This window comes from Sprattus sprattus (genome assembly GCF_963457725.1).
Source record: "Sprattus sprattus genome assembly, chromosome: 6".
Lineage (NCBI taxonomy): Eukaryota > Metazoa > Chordata > Actinopteri > Clupeiformes > Clupeidae > Sprattus > Sprattus sprattus.
Genome location: NC_137925.1, coordinates 8062978 through 8080477, shown reverse-complemented (window position 1 = coordinate 8080477; position 17500 = coordinate 8062978). Strand labels below are relative to the sequence as shown.

Below are 17500 nucleotides of genomic sequence, written 5' to 3'. Positions count from 1 at the left end.
TGAAAGTTGAACAGCCTGTTGAAGGCATTTGCTATGGCGTACAATTGGTGCTCAAACCAAGACAGGACTCTGAAAATGTTTTGGCAATGACAAAATGGTCTTAACATTAGACTCATATAGGCACATATATGTGTGTGTGTGTATATACAATATACACACACATACATACATACAGTACATACATACATACTTTGTGTCCATGATGTCTGGCAAGAGTAAAATTGTCTGAATGATTGTAGTGAAAATGATCCCTCGGTGTGAACACACAGCACAGCTCAGCTCATGTTTAACAGCATGAAACTGGGTCAGTGATACACCACCCCTCAAGTAATGTCCATCTGTGTGCAAGAGTTTGGGCAGCCCTGTGGAAAAGGCAGATTGTGATGAGTTTGAAGTGAAAAGATGTAAATGGAGCCTCGTTCTTGCCTTCAATGAATGATGTTTCATGTTTTTTTTAATTCAATAAAATTATATTTATATAGCGCCAAAACAATGAAATTGTCTCAAGGCCCTTTACAGAGCCCAGTGTCTGTACCCCCCCCCCCCCCCCCCTGCTGTTGGATGCTATAAGAACAGAACAGATCCACCCACATGATTGACAGTTGTCAAGGGGATCTATTGATCCCATGCTGTTCCCTTTTTCTCCAAACACAAATAACATCATTTATCATCATCCGCTCACGGCACCTCCCTGGCTCATCTTCATGTTGCTTTTCACACCTAATATTCATGATTGGGTTTTTGGTAAAGTGCATCACCACACGTGTCAGATAAACCCCTCACCATCAATGGTGAGGAAGTAGAGAGGACCTCCTGCTTTAAGTTCCTGGGGGTTATGCTCTCAGAGGACCTGAAATGGGTGATGAACACAACTGCCACAGTTAAGAAAGCACAACAGCGGCTCTACTTCTTGCGGATATTGAAGAAAAACAACCTGTCTCCCGAGCTGCTTAAGTCTTTTTACCACTGTTGCATTGAAAGTGTGATCACATACTGTATCAGTGCATGGTATGTCAACTGCACAGACAAGGACAGGAAATCCCTCAGTCGGTTCATAAGATCTGCTAGAACTTAATAATCACACTACCCTCCTACCCTCCATCCAGCACAACTGCACTTTTTAGTGGTTGCACAAACTAATTTCGTTGTGTATCTAATGCACAATGACAAATAAAGTCTATTCTATTCTATTCTAAATTTTGCCTTTCTGCCCAGCACACAGGCATCTTATACTGAAAGTGTTCTTGTCCCTCAGTATCTCTCCTTGACTTCCACAGTTGCCCCTAATAGACATTTCTTAACAACCTTTCAGTCATTGGAAATTGCAAGCTGGAAATATCTGCTGTGGTATCTTTTTGGAACCTTCTGCTGCTCTTTGGTCGTCAGATAGGTTCATTCAGATCCTCTGTCAGTTACTGAGAGGTGCCTGTGTGTGTTTAGTGTTGGTGTCAGTTGCTGAGATGTGCCTGTGTGTGTTTATTGTTGGTGTTAGTTGCTGAAAGTGTTTAGTGATGGCAAAACATTTCAGGGTCAGAGTCAGAGAATTCATCAGCTTCTGGAGTTGTCTGACCAATCTGAATGACAACTCTTTACAACACTGTACAGGTCCTTAACACTAAAAGGTCTATATCCCTCGTCCGGGATATTTTTATTTTTGAGTTTTCGTCTTAGAGACATAAAAAGAACAACCACGGAAACATTGAACCCTTTTCTAATATTATTGCTGAGGTCTTCTAGAATAGAATCATATATTCCATTTGTGCATCAATGTTTTTAGTTAAGCAAAATGTACAAAAACATCAAGGCATGTCAGTCAACTTAGAAAAGTCTAAAAGGCCTTGGACCTTAGAGTGTTAATGAGACCAATAGGGCTTAACAAGTTAATGGTATGTTCTGAGAGGATAAAGGTGTAGTGAGTAGGATTTAGTGACATCTAGTGGTGAGGTTACAGATTGCAACCAACTCAATACCCCTCCATCACCCCTGTCATTCCAAGCGTATGGAAGAATGTACAGTGTCTGTCAGGTGCCAGTAACTACTTCCAAAATTACATAATTTACGACCACAGGGAAAAGCCATAATGTCAAGTGATGAAGTTACTTTAGATGGACATTTAGAAGCTGTATTTAGTTATTTAGTCTGTAAAACTATAGATCAAAGCTTCCATGTAAAGTCTGTAAAACTATAGGCCAAAGCTTCCATGTATATCGTGATGATAGTTGTTGGCTGGCATGATGTCCAAAGCTTTTTTTGTTTAACGTTACACTTTTATTGACCATCATTGTCAGCAGCTGTGGGCTGACCTCGGAGTCCAACTGAACAAAGATATATTCTAGGTTTTGCGCATAAATATAAAATGGCAATCCTGGTAGCAATTATATTTCAACACGGAGACACAGTGAAAAAGATGACTTGTGTTAGTCATTATGCATTATGCATTATGCCCATGGCCATGTACGAAGCTAAAGCTTTCAAAAAGCAAATTGCATTTAGATTGGTGGGCTATTACCCTCCAGCAGAAATCAGCGAACTTCCATCATATGAGCGCCAGCTGGAGGTGCACTCAGACTGGAGCCATGCTGGGTCACCACGACCTCAGTGCATGGGCCTCCTGCCTACAGTATCCTAACTGAGTGTGTGTGTGTGTGTGTGTGTAAGAGAGTGTGCATGTGTGTGTGTTTGTGTGAGAGTGTGTGTGTGTGTGTGTGTGTGTGTGTGAGTGTGTGTAGAAACATGGCTGTGCAACATGGTGGCCTCTGTGTTCGATGTTCATCATCCATAATTATGTTGCGGCATGGTGGCCTGTGTGGAAGATGACCTGCTCCTATATAGACATGAAGGGCTCATTCTAAGCCCAACGATTCATAGTTACAGGTATTTATACACTAATAAAAACATAATTAAGAATAATATATTCCATTCCTTAAAAAAAAAAAACCTTTAAGGATTAACATTTGAAGAAATCCTCATTTTGAAATGTTCTTTGCTGCAGGGGTTGCATTTACTTCTTTTCATTTCAAAGATCAACAAACTACGGATCTTGCCCAATGGTGGCAGATTGCAACTCAATACCCCTTCCTCACCCCTGTCTTTCCAAGCATATGGGAGAATGTACGGTGGCTGTCAGGTGCCAGTAGCTACTTCCAAAATTATATAATTGACGACCACACAGAGAAGCCATAATGTCAAGTGATGAAGATACTTAAGATGGATATTAAGTAATTTAGTCTGTAAATCGCCATGATAGTTGTTCGCTGAGATGATGTCCAAATCTTTTTTTGTTTAACGTTACACTTTTATTGAGCATCATTAAGGAAACGGGCAGGAAAAATCCCTGCAGACCCCTCACACCCTTGACACAACCTATTCCAGCTCCTCCCCTCTGGTATGCGCTACAGATCTCTGTTCGCCAAAACCTCCAGACACAAAAACAGTTTCTTCCCCCTCGCGGTCTCTCTACTGAACAGCTAACCCACTGTGGCACTGTGAAATAACCCTGGATCATTATAATAACCAATGTACAATTACTCATTACTCATTACTCACTGTATAACCCTAATACTCATACTGTATAGTATTTATTTATCCCTGCACTTCCTGGACTCTCCACTCCTTTGCACTATTCCTCCTTGTATACACTTTTTTAGACTTCTGGGACTGTAAGACCATTGCGCTGTTATATTGTTTTGTGTTGTGATGTATATTCTGTGTAATATGTGTGAGCAAACTGAGAGCCACTTTACCAAGACAAATTCCTTGTCTGTGCAAACTTACTTGGCCAATAAAACCTGATTCTGATTCTGGTTGTCAGCAGCTGTGGGCTGTCAGTCCAACTGACAAAGATCAATTCTAGTTTTGGCGCATGAATATAAAATGACAATCCTTGGCAGCAATTATATTTCAACGCGGTGCCACGTTGAAAAAGATGAGTTGTGTTGGTCATTATGCCCATGGCCATGTACGAGGCCAAAGCTTTCAAACAGCAAATTGCATTTAGATTGGAGGGCTATTACCCAACAGCAGAACCCAGACAACTCCAGTGGCACTCAGAATACACTTCCACCTGGGAAAGGCCACATCAGTGCTTATCCTTGTTTTCGGCCGCGTTCTGTCCCGATTCCGCTTTGCTCCGTGTTTTTGCTTCTTTGACAACAAGGGTCACGCTGCAGTGCTTTTAGTAGTACTAAGTAGTACTCTTGATCCTCCATTTCTCAAACTTCAAATTCAAGCTGCCACTTCAACGAGAGGCTCTCTGGGGAGCCAGCGTTGTTGTTCTGGGCCGTGTGTGTGTGTGTGTGTGTGTGTGTGTGTGTGTGTGTGTGTGTGTGTGTGTGTGTGTGTGTGTGTGTGTGTGTGTGTGTGTGTGTGTGTGTGTGTGTGTCTGCCCTATTCTGGCCCGGTGTCTGCCCTGTTGTTCTCCTGTTCTGGGCTGTGTGTGTGTGTGTGTGTGTGTGTGTGTGTGTGTGAGTGTGTGTGTGTGTGTGTGTGTGTGTCTGCCCTGTTGTTCACCCTGAGGAGTGAGTGGGTGGTGAGCTGCAGCCATCACAAGAGCGCCAGCTGGAGGTGCACTCAGACTGGAGCCATGCTGGGACACCACGCCTTAAGTGCATGGGCCTCCTGCCTACAGTATCCTAACCGTGTGTGTGTGTGTGTGTGTGTGTGTGTGTGTGTGTGTGTGTGTGTGTCTGTGTGTGTGTTAAAACATGGTGGCGCAACATGGTGGCCTCTGTTGTCGATGTTCATCCATAATTATGTTGCAGCATGGTGGCCTGTGTTGAAGATGACCTGCTCCTATATAGACATGAAGGGCTCATTCTAAGCCCAACGATTCATAGTTACAGGTGAATAGTATAGAGGGAGAGAGAGAGAGCGAGAGAGAGGAAAGATGGAGACAAACAAGAGGATGAGTGAGAAGGAGAGATGAGAGGATGAGAGAGGGAGAGAGGAGAGGATGAGGGAGGGAGAGAGGATGAGGGAGGGAGAGAGGAGAGGAAGAGGAGGAGAACAAGAGGATGAGTGAGAAGGAGAGAGGGTGAAAGAGGGAGAGAGGAGAGGAAGAGAGAGGGAGAAAGGAGATGATGAGAGAGGGAGAGAGGAGAGGAAGAGAGAGGAAGAGTGAGAAAAGTAGAGGAGATCAAGAGGATAAGTGAGAGGGAGAGGAAGAGATATTTACCCCTCATATGCAATGGCAACCTTGTAGGACACAGCAACCACTCCCGTCAACACAACACCAACTGGACTGGCATTCCTGAAAGAGAGGGACAGAGAGAGAAAAAGAGAGAGAGAGGTAAAAAGGGGGGGGGGGGGGGGGAATAGTTTGAGATCAGTAGGTTTGTCTGTCTCTTCCAGTAGTCAGACTAACATTCCATAACTGCCATCTCCATCGGCGGGATGAAGAGAACAGAAGACAGGATGAAGAGATAAAGAAGGAAGACAGGAGACAGACTGAAATGAATCATAGAATATAAATGTGTCTTCTTTCTGTTTCCCCTGCAGAGACTGTGTCCCTGTGCTCTCTTGAGAAACCTTTCAAGAAATGCACACACACACACACACACACACACACACACACTTACACTCACACACACCCATCCCTAATGATCTTCTCACACACACACACACACAGGTTGAGTCATAAGTGCTGTTGTCTCAATTCAAAGCTTAAACACTGAAAAGATGCAGAAAAACTCCCAGCATGCTTTGACCTCTGACCTCATCCTCCTGCCTCCTCCTCATCCTGCCATGACGTCTCTCAAATGACAGGATATTTGACTGACTGCACTCACTGAATAAAGGCTGCTTCTTTACAGTTCCTCTTACACACACACACACACACACACACACACACACACACACACACACACACACACACACACACACACACACACACACACACACACACACACACACACACACACACGTCATCTCACACAGAAGTGGGTCAGTAGGTCATACATCCTGCCCCCCCACGGCTTCCATTTCCTGCACCAAACTTTTTCTTTTTTCTTTTCTTTTTGTGTGTGTTTCTAATCTTCAAATGTCCTAACAACATAAAGAATAAACACTGTATTGCCCAGTGATGCCACTGTCAGAAATGATAAGCTTGTCTTCTCCTGTAGACGCCACGTATTACATGTGAGGTCAACGCAGGCTAAATGCACAGTAGATAGACTAGTTGTCACAAATGTCCAAATGGCAATGAAGCACAGTAAATGGCTCAGAAAAGAACAAGTGGGCATCATTTCTGAGACGTTTGCAAAGGTACAAGGTCCCATGCCCCAGCTGAGCTAACTACAGGTCCCATGATGCACCAGCTGAGCTAACTACAGGTCCCATGATGCACCAGCTGAGCTAACTACAGGTCCCATGATGCACCAGCTGAGCTAACTTTAGGTCCCATGATGCACCAGCTGAGCTAACTACAGGTCCCATGATGCACCAGCTGAGCTAACTACAGGTCCCTAGTTTTCTACTTTTGTTAGGCCTCATGTTCTGAATCACACATTTGTTTTTGAGATATACGTGTAGGGGGAGACCAGGTACACTTCTTGGCCCCCAACTCCCAGAAAATATATCCAACATCCCAGGGCCGAGTCATAAACCATTCCAGCCAATCACCACACGTGATTCAAGAGCATGGAGGAGAGAGGAGTAATTTGATTGGCTGTTGGGCTCAAATATCAGTTTGCTGATAACTGCATCTTTACATACCAGCAACACGCTGGTGTACATGTGACTACACTTTACTCTAAGACAGGGGTACTCAATAGGCGGACCGCGGTCCGGATCCGGACCCAAACACAATACAATTCGGACCGAAGCCAAAATCAACATTCTAAATGAATCTAAATTATTAATGATCCAAGCGAGTTTTCATTGGTGCGTGATTTTGCTATACTCAGTGTGGTTTCTATCTTCCGTGTCCAATCCAGAGGTCCAATCAGGAGCTGTAATATTAAAATCACTATGACAACTGACTCATTCAATGTTGGCTGCGAGCTCTGAGGGTCACGCAGGTTGTGTGTGTCAATGGCAACAACGCTGCCTGTGGGGAGCACAAAACGGATGTGTTTAAAGTGTCAAAAGTGGTAACGTGATACGTCACTATGAAGCAAAGCTTGCACTTAATTACCCCCAGAACTCTGAGGTTAGGGCCAGAAACCATCTGCAATCATCATACCCAGCAACATGCAGTGTAATAGTTAGATCAGCCACACAACAAGAGCATGCATACCTCAACATATATGGTGAAAAACAAATACAGGAGCACACTCACTAATGGACACTTACATCAGTGCCTCCACCTGGCCCTCACACCTGTTTGGCCAAGTTTAAAGCACAACAAAGGTGTCACCTTTCACACAAATAAGGCCAGACCACATCACCTTTGGTGCATAGTTTGAAAGTTTTTGTTGGAGTTATGTTTTTAGATTTTGACCGTCACTGTTCCGGACCCTGGACTAAATGGAAATTTGGGTTTCTAATTGAGTACCCCGGCTCTAAGAGGTCTGTAGACAGTACATTAATATGTGACTACCCTTTACTCTAGGAGGTTTGTAGACATTAAATTAACTCAGCCAACAGAATTATGGGTCATTGAGCTGATCGCTGAGGAAATTGCCCTCCACATAGAGGGCCACACTATGGATGGAAATGTCTGCTAGACAAATGAGTGAATTAAATGCTGGCCTTGAATCTGACCCGCACAGCCAGTCATCCTTCAGCATCCTGGTTGATCTCCGGAAGGAAATCATTCACTGATGGAACAGAGGTAGGTCTGGGTACAAATGGACAAATATCTACTTAATGAGTGAATGAGTAGGACTCCTGGCTTTGCTGTGGGCCAGTCGGCCAGTGTGTCTCAGTGACACACACAAACACACACACACACACTCTTGGCCTGTGTGTCTCCGTGACCCAATGGCTACTCAGAGACGACAGCATGGGTTATGTTATGTGTGTGTTATGATGACCGCCTGGCCCAATCCACCCACCCAGCCAGCCTGTCTGTCTGCGCAGTGACTCAGCATCTTCAGCGCTCAGCTAAGTCTTCCTCACTTTCTATGCCCCTGGAAAGAAGCACACACACACACACACACACTAATCTCCTCTTTTCCCTCTCTCTTCCAGCCTCTCTTTCGCCCATCCTCTCTTCCAGCCTCTCTTTCTCTCATCCTCTCTTCTTTTCCCTCTCTCTTCCAGTCTCTCTTTCTCTCATCCTCTCTTCTTTTCCCTCTCTCTCTATCATCCTCTCTTCTTTTCCCTTTCTCTTCCAGTCTCTCTTTCTCTCATCCTCTCTTCTTTTCCCTCTCTCTTCTAGCCTCTCTTTCTCTCATCCTCTCTTCTTTTCCCTCTCTCTTCCAGCCTCTCTTTCTCTCATCCTCTCTTCCAGTCTCTCTTTCTCTCATCCTCTCTTCTTTTCCCTCTCTCTTCCAGTCTCTCTTTCTCTCATCCTCTCTTCTTTTCCCTCTCTCTTCCAGTCTCTCTTTCTTTCATCCTCTCCTTTTCTTTCCTTTCTCTTCCAGTCTCTCTTTCTCTCATCCTCTCTTCTTTTCCATCTCTCTTCCAGTCTCTCTTTCTCTCATCCTCTCTTCTTTTCCATCTCTCTTCCAGTCTCTCTTTCTCTCATCCTCTCTTCCCTTCAATGTTCCCCCTCTCTCAGCCTCTCTCTCTTCATCCTCCTTCCTCTCTCAGCAGTCCTGTGTTCTGTTCCCCAGAGAGAGAGAAAGAGAGAGAGAGAGAGAGAGAGAGAGAGAGAGAAAGAGAGACAGAGAGAGAGACAGAGAGAGAGAGTGAGTGAGTTAGCCAGATTGGACTGCAGTTCTGAGCGTCTGGTTATATGGGTAGCTGACACAGAGCCATTAGCAGAGCCTGTTAGCGTGCTAGCCTGTGAGCGTGTTAGCCCGTGAGTATGTGAGTGTGTTAGCCTATGAGTATGTGAGTGTGTTAGCCTGTGAGTTTGTGAGTGTGTTAGCCTGTGACTCTGTGAGCCTATGAGTCCTTGAGTGTGTTAGCCTGTGAGCGTGTGAGTGTGTTAGCCTGTGAGCTGGTAAACCTGTTAGCGTGTAGGCGCGTTCACAAGCCTTACTGGGCTATCTAGGCCACACACACAGTTCAGCCTGATTATCACTTCGTCAGGCTACTTCCTGCTATTAGCTTTCACACCCAAGATGAACCGTGGCCCAGACCCGTATGTTCTTGAGGACAGTCCCTCAGTGTGCCTCAGAGTTCGGAAAACAGGTTTCACATCACTGACTACTGAGGGTGTGTGTGCATGTGTGTGTGTGCATGTGTGTGTGTATGACAGCGAGAGAGAGAGCGAGAGAGAGAGAGAGAGAGAGGGAATTGGAAACATGATTAAAAAAGTTCTTTCCAGGGGCATGATAAACATATGTGAGATGTGACACATCCATGTATTTGGGTATATGAGGACAATGGGGTCCATGTTTGCTCATTGTCCAAGTAAAATAGGACACAGTTTCCATTCGGAAGTATAGGAAATTAAAGAAAACAATCAGTTACCTAGAAACAATCTATTATCTGGACACAGTCCATTACCAAATTCCTGTTGTTTACAAAATCGCATAATTGCTAAATGTAAAGAAGATAAATTCATTTTCAACTTTTCTCATCAAAAAGAAGAGCCGATAATGCAGATTGATAATGCATGGATTACATCTCCAGCATATACATTTATTCAATTAAAATAAAACTGAAAAATCTCCATGATGTTGGTGTTGTTGTTCTTAGCTTCCTGCTCTACCAGGTGAGGAATTCCAACAAAAAAATAGATCAAATCAAACCAAATCAAACTTTATGTTTACGCCGCATTTCATACCAGAAGGTAACACAATGCGCCTCACATAATTACATTCACCAAAGCCATATAATTTAGGTGCCAACACATTGCAAAGCAACAAAGATGGTTAGTTAATTCTGGCGCTTTATCCAATTGACTTCCTTGTTCATAGTTTAAACTGTTTACTTGATATCCCTTTGAAGGGCGTGGGAGCCTCCGCTTAAACCCTCTGCCCACGAGTACACACTCTGCGTACACCCTCTGCCCACGTGGGCACGAGCACACACTGGGTACCTGACATGATCCTCACGACCTTCTCATCTGGACGATCACAATACCTATTCCACAAAGGAAAGGTCACGGTCAGACTAGAACAACATGGCCAGTCATGTTTAGAACACAAAAGCCCCTTGAGACGCAGGAAAAACATATCAGAGACAGAACGCCACAGCCCTCTCTGCTTTCCAATAGCAGTGCCCTACTAATACTTATCCAGCCTAGCACTCAGTCAGCTCATAAACATCACATCTTAGTACAGTCTGCTCTCTACGGACCAGAGATACAACCCCCTGTGCGTTTCCCTGTCCCCAGCCAGTTGTGTGTTGTTGTGGTTGTATCTACGGTTGGGCAGTCATTATATTTGTACGGTTGCTGGCTATGAGTACTTGCGTGTGACAGTGAGTGGACTGCCTACTGTGGGAAGTCCCCAACCAATAGCACTAAGAATTTAACTTAATTTCCTGTGTATAACAAAAAAAAAAGGAAAATGGTAGTATTTAACGGTAGCACTGGGTAGTACCTCTTCAAATAATGCAGAACATGAAACATTACCTGAAATATGCATATGGCCTAAACCTTCTATTCATCTAAACATCTATATTTAATTATATAGCAAATCATTAAAAATGAATTCATAAGAAGTTAATACTGACTATAAAGTATACTAACAATCAGGTTCACAACTAAATTAATTGTTGCTTTAGTCGAAGTTATATAGCCACTTTAAATTCTTAAGGCCCCATATGAGTGGTTGTCCCTGTGTTTTTTTTGGAGCTGAGCAAGGCTGCCTTTGAATAGAACAGCCATTGTTCACTGTTGCCTAGGCCACCAGCATCGAGTCTAATCCCTGCTGTCTGCTCTGCTCTGCAGCTCGGGTGATGGGGAGAATCATGGGGGGGAACCAGGTTGTATAACCCGCTAATTGCCAGAACCCTGAAAGCTCCTGTCAGTCACTGATGCCCTAACGCAGGACGAGGAGAAGGCAGGCATGTCCATGCCAACAACATCACAAGCCTCGTCAGAGTCAAGGTGAACTACTGCTCTGGAAGTCACACTCTTTCCATTCTCTCATTTCTTCTCTCTTAATATCTTACAAATACAATCTATCTTTCTTTCAATCTTTCTATCTTTCTATCTATCTATCTATCTATCTATCTATCTATCTATCTATCTATCTATCTATTTCAGTCTCTCTCTCTTTCACCTACTGTGACATAACTAACCTCATCATAAAGCAAGGCTGCCATGCAGCTCTGGAGGTCTGTGTACACACTCCATCTCCATCTCACACCCTAGTCTAGGGTTCAGTCGGTCTGTGTACACACTCCATCTCCATCTCCATCTCACACCCTAGTCTAGGGTTCAGTCGGTCTGTGTACACACTCCATCTCCATCTCATACTGTCTCACACCCTAGTCTAGGGTTCAGTCGGTCTGTGTACACACTCCATCTCCATCTCACAGTATCTCACACCCTAGTCTAGGGTCAGGCGTCTGGACAAAAGGAGTAGGATGGCACTGCCAGGCAGAAACACGGCGAGAGAAGGGAGTTCTGACAGCCTTTATTACAGACACTAAATGGAGATGAAAACAGAGGAAACCAAAGATTGTAATGGAAGGAAGTTCACACACTACTGCCGGCTGTGAGCAGGTCAATCAAAACACAAGGCTCTCCCTCTGGGTACGGGCACAGCATGGCTGTGACTCTGGGCAAGGGGCACAGCATGGCTGTGACTCTCACTCTGGGCACAGCACGGCTGTAACTCTCCCTCTCAGCCCCCTCCGTCAGTCTATTAATGTATTGTCTTTTTACACTGGCTCTCTCTTTGGATTTCTCCCCCCCCCCCCCCATGCCTATCATTCCTCCATTACTCAATTACTTCTTTCCCATCTGGTCCACAACATCACTGCTAAATAGATCCCCCTCCACAGGCGGTCATGATGAGGGAGGAAGGCATGATAAGACCAAGTGGATGATGACCCAGAGATGCGATGACACAGTTTGTTGACCGCTGTGGGGTCATTTTGACCATAATCTAATGGTAAGAGGACACACACACACACACACACACACACACACACACACACACACACACACACAAACTGTTTCACTAAGTAGGTCAGGAAGGCACGCTACTCCACCCACATGCCTGGAAAAACGTAAAACACCATTTACACACACACACACACACACACACACACACACACACACACACACACACACACCATTCACACACACGCACCAACACACACGCACACACACACACACGTGTAAGCATTCCAACACATACACACACACCACACACTCTGGGCATGAGCACTATAGTGGCTGTGACTCTCACTCTGGGCATGGGCACTAAGTTGCTGTGACTCGTACTCTGGGCATGAGCACTATAGTGGCTGTGACTCTCACTCTGGGCATGGGCACTAAGTTGCTGTGACTCGTACTCTGGGCATGGCATGGCTGTGACTCTGACTCTGGGCATGGCATGGTGTGGCAGTGACTCTCACTCTGGGCATGGCATGGCATGGCTGTGACTCTGACTCTGGGCATGGCATGGCGTGGCTGTGACTCTCACTCTGGGCATGGCATGGCGTGGCTGTGACTCTCACTCTGGGCATGGCAAGGGCAAGATGCGGCAGTGACTTCGACAACACAGAATTACGCCCTTCTCTGAAAGCCCAACTGCATGAATCGAGTGGAACGAGCAAAAAGAGCGGGGCGACATCCGCCCACTGGACGGTCCGAAACATAACCAGGAAACACAAAGGAACAGAACAAGGGAAAACACACATATGAACGTAAACACACATAGGAACGTAACACACATAGGAACGTAAACACACATAGGAACGTAAACACACATATGAACGTAAACACACATAGGAACGTAAACACACATAGGAACGTAAACACAAATAGGAACGTAACACACATAGGAACGTAAACACACATAGGAACGTAAACACACATAGGAACGTAAACACACATATGAACGTAAACACACATAGGAACGTAAACACACATAGGAACGTAACACACATTGGAACGTAACACACCTTGGAACGTAACACACATAGGAACGTAACACACATAGGAACGAAACACACATTGGAACGTAACACACATTGGAACGTAACACACATTGGAACGTAACACATATTGGAACGTAAACACACATAGGAACGTAACACACATAGGAACGTAACACACATAGGAACGAAAAACACATTGGAACGTAACACACATTGGAACGTAACACACATTGGAACGTAAACACACATAGGAACGTAACACACATAGGAACGTAAACACACATAGGAACGTAAACACACATAGGAACGTAAACACACATAGGAACGTAACACACATAGGAACGTAAACACACATAGGAACGTAAACACACATAGGAACGTAAACACACATAGGAACATAACACACATAGGAACGTAACACACATAGGAACGTAACACACATTGGAACGTAACACACATTGGAACGTAACACAAATTGGAACGTAAACACACATAGGAACGTAAACACACATAGGAACGTAACACACATAGGAACGTAACACACATTGGAACGTAACACACATTGGAACGTAAACACATTGGAACGTAAACACACATAGGAACGTAACACACATAGGAACGTAACACACATAGGAACGTAAACACACGGTCAGGCTCTATCCCTCTCTCACACACACCCTCCCACCCCCTGACTACCCCAGTCTCTTTCCTTCATCTGGTGTTATTGTTATAAGGACAGTATCAATGCTGCTCTTGAAACCTGCCTGGAATCAATCCATCTCCTCCTCTCAGTGTCAGCCTCTCTCTCTCTCTCTCTCTCTCTCTCTTTCTCTCTCTTTCTTTCTCTCTCTCTCTGTCCACTACAATCTCTCAGTCCATCTCTCTCCCTGTCAGTCTCCATCTCTCTTCCGCTCCAGCACTTCCCTCTCTCTTTCTTGCCTCTGGTGTCCTCCTCATAATGTGGCCAATCTCATCAGAGAGCTGAGGCTGTTTCTCTGGGAGTTTATCTGAACTCTTTATCATTCTCTGGCATTCTCTATCGCTCTCTTACAGTCTTTATCTCTCTCCCCCTCTCACATACTCTATCATTCTCTCTCTCTCTCTCTCTCTCACAGTGTCTATCATTCTCCCTCCCTCTGTCTCTCAGTCACGATAATTCTCTCTCTCTCTCTCTCTCTCACTCTCTATCTCTCCTAACCTCACTGTTGCCTTCTATCTAACAGTCTCTATCTCTCTCTCACACAGTCTCTATCTCTCTCTATCTCTATCTCTCTCTCTCTCACCCTCACACACACACAGGTGTCTATCTCTCTCTCACACACCATCTCTATCATTCCTTTCCATCAGGGTTTCTTTCCTCACCCTCTGTCTCTCTATTAATGCCTTGTCTTTTTACACCCTCTCTCTCTTTTGCTTTCTCTCCCCCCCTCTTTCTCCCCCCCCCCCCCCCCCCCCCCCCATGCCTATCATTCCTCCTTTACTCAATTACCTCTTCCCCATCTGGTCCACAACATCGCTGCTAAATAGATGAGGAGAGAGGAAGGCATGATAAGACCAAGTGGATGATGACCCATAGATGCGATGACCCAGCTTGTTGGCCGCTATGGGGTCATTTTGACCATAATCTAATCGTAAGAAGACACACACACTCACACACACACACACACACACACACACACACACACACTCTGTTTCTCGTAGCAGGTCAGGAAGGCCCGTTACTCCACCCACGTGCCTGGAAAAAGTTTAAAAACCATTCACACACACACACACACACACACTAAGACATTAAATAAGATCATCATCAGAGATCATAGGATATCATATTGCCAACAGACTCACACACACACTCACACACACACACACACAAACACACTCACCACAAAGCCACTGCCAGGAAATTTCATTTTATTTAGCTATGTAGTGCCGATAACTATTGAACTTCACAGAGCCCAGAGCCTGAACCCCCAGGGCGAGTACTCACACACACACACACACACACACACACACACACACACACACACACACAGTCAGATGGTCCTCACACATCCCTGAAGGAGAGGAGAGGAGAGGAGAGGAGAAAGTAGGTTAATTGAATGAGTGTGAGTGGGCAGATGAGATGACACCATATTTCTGTCTCTCTGTCGCCTGCGGCTCTCTCTTTTTCTCCCTCCTGCTCCTGTTCCTATTTACACTCCCAAGCCTCCTTCTCTTCCTCCTCCTGTTGACATCCCAAACCTACTTCTCTCTCTCCTGCTCCTGTTCCTATTTACACTCCCAAGCCTCCTTCTCTTCCTCCTCCTGTTGACATCCCAAACCTACTTCTCTCTCTCCTGCTCCTGTTCCTATTTACACTCCCAACCTCCTTCTCTCCCTCCTCCTGTTAACACTCCAAACCTCCTTCTCTCCCTCCTCCTCTTAACATTCCAAACCTCCTTCCCTCCTTCCTGCTCCTCCTCCTGTTAACCCTCCAAACCTCCTTCTCTCCCTCCTCCTGTTAACCCTCCAAACCTCCTTCTCTCCCTCCTCCTGTTAACACCCCAAACCTCCTTCTCTCCCTCCTCCTGTTAACCCTCCAAACCTCCTTCTCTCCCTCCTCCTGTTAACACTCCAAACCTCCTTCTCTCCCTCCTGCTCCTGCTCCTATTCCTGTATACACTACAAACCACCTTCTCTCTCTCCTGCTGTTAACACCCCAAACCTCCTTCTCTCTCTCCTCCTGCTCCTCTCCATCAGTCTCTTTTCCTTCTCTCCTTGTCTGCCTTACCTCCTTCATCCATCTCTCTCTAGCTCTTTCTATTTCCAGCGCCCTTTTCTTCCCTCTGTCTCTGTTCTATCTTCTTCAATCTCTCTCTTCCTCTTCTCCCTCTCCCTCCTTCCCTCTCCCATCTTCTCTCTCTCCTGTGGGTCTGTGGTGTTTAGGCACAGGAGGCTTGCACAGGGTTGGTATAATGGGCACAGGAGGCTGGCACAGGGTTGGTATAATGGGCACAGGAGCCTGGCACAGGGTTGGTATAATGGGCACAGATGGCACTGCCAGGCTTGAGCTTCAGAACCAGCTGGTGAGACCAGCAGACCAGCAGACCAGCAGCATCACTTCAGCGGGTTGGTGGTTTGAATGGCTCAAGACTGGACTCGGCTCTTAAGGTGAGTGTGTGTGTGTGTGTGTGTGTGTGTGTGTGTGTGTGTGTGTGTGCGTGTGCTAATTTTCAAGGCAAAAAGCCTGCTGGAGTATGAATGGCAGACTGTTCTGTCTCTCTCTCTCTCTCATACACACACACACACACACACACACACACACACACACACACACACACACACACACACACACACACACACACACACACACACACACACACACATATTTCAAAACACACACATATTCACAATATCACACTCACACACATATTCACAATATCACACTCATACATATGTAAATGATGACAGCAGTGACCTTCTTTTCTCTGATATGGATTCCATGTTGTGTCATTTCTCCATTCCCCTACTCAATTTTCGAATTCGATAATTGTCAAATCATCGCTGCCTGCAATTCTGCTCTCTCGCTTTGAATAAGTGTCTCTTGTCCAATCAGAAATGAAGCCATTGTTCGACCAGACCTTACCTGTTGTATAATGTCTATTTTGCTTCGCTTTTCTACTCTTTGTTTGATCATTTTGGGCACAGAATGCTAATGCTAATACTGCAGTGCTAATTTTGGCAGCTATTTTAGACTTAGTCTTCAGACGAAAATGCATATTAGTTTTAGTCACATTTAGTCCTTTTTATCCTTCATTAGGTTTAGTCTAGTTTTCGTTGACGGAAACTCAGAACATTTTAGTCTAGTTTAAGTCACATTTAATAGTCCATCTTATAGCCACATTAAACTCCTTTCCTTCCCTTATCAGACCCAGGGACCCCATGTGTTGTGTCTACAACTGCATAATAGTCTAGCTTGCAGTACTTCAATTGTGAATACAATTAGACTTCAAGATATATACAGATCTCCTAGTATATGCCTACAGCTGAATTCCAATGAATTCAATGTAAATAATAACTGTATGGTAATACTTCATTTACAGTATTATCATTAAAATATAAGAGAATATCAAGTGTGTGTGTGTGTGTGTGTGTGTGTGTGTGTTTGTGTGTCAGAGTGAGTAGAGGTCTTTGTTAACAGCTAACCAACCTCTTCAGGAGGGTTAAACAGTTGGTGGAACGCCATGCTGCGGTAAAAAATACAACAATGACTTAACAGGACAAGTGCAGTTTGACGACACAACGAAAATAATTTGGTAATTTTAAACAGCTATATGGATATTGTCTTTCACAGTACATTACATTTTACAATTATTATATCCAGTACATACACTTCTGCCTGTAAAACCTT

The 17500-nt window shown here is 44.8% G+C and overlaps 1 protein-coding gene across 1 annotated transcript in view; it reads right to left on the bottom strand.

The window, feature by feature from the left end:
- The window catches only part of pemt (phosphatidylethanolamine N-methyltransferase), a 74772-nt gene that overhangs the window by 2907 nt on the left and 54365 nt on the right, over positions 1-17500 (bottom strand). Inside the window, exon 6 of the mRNA XM_080840156.1 lies at positions 5174-5248. Coding sequence (XP_080696282.1) covers positions 5174-5248 — 75 coding nt within the window. The remainder of the gene's footprint in view (positions 1-5173; positions 5249-17500) is intronic.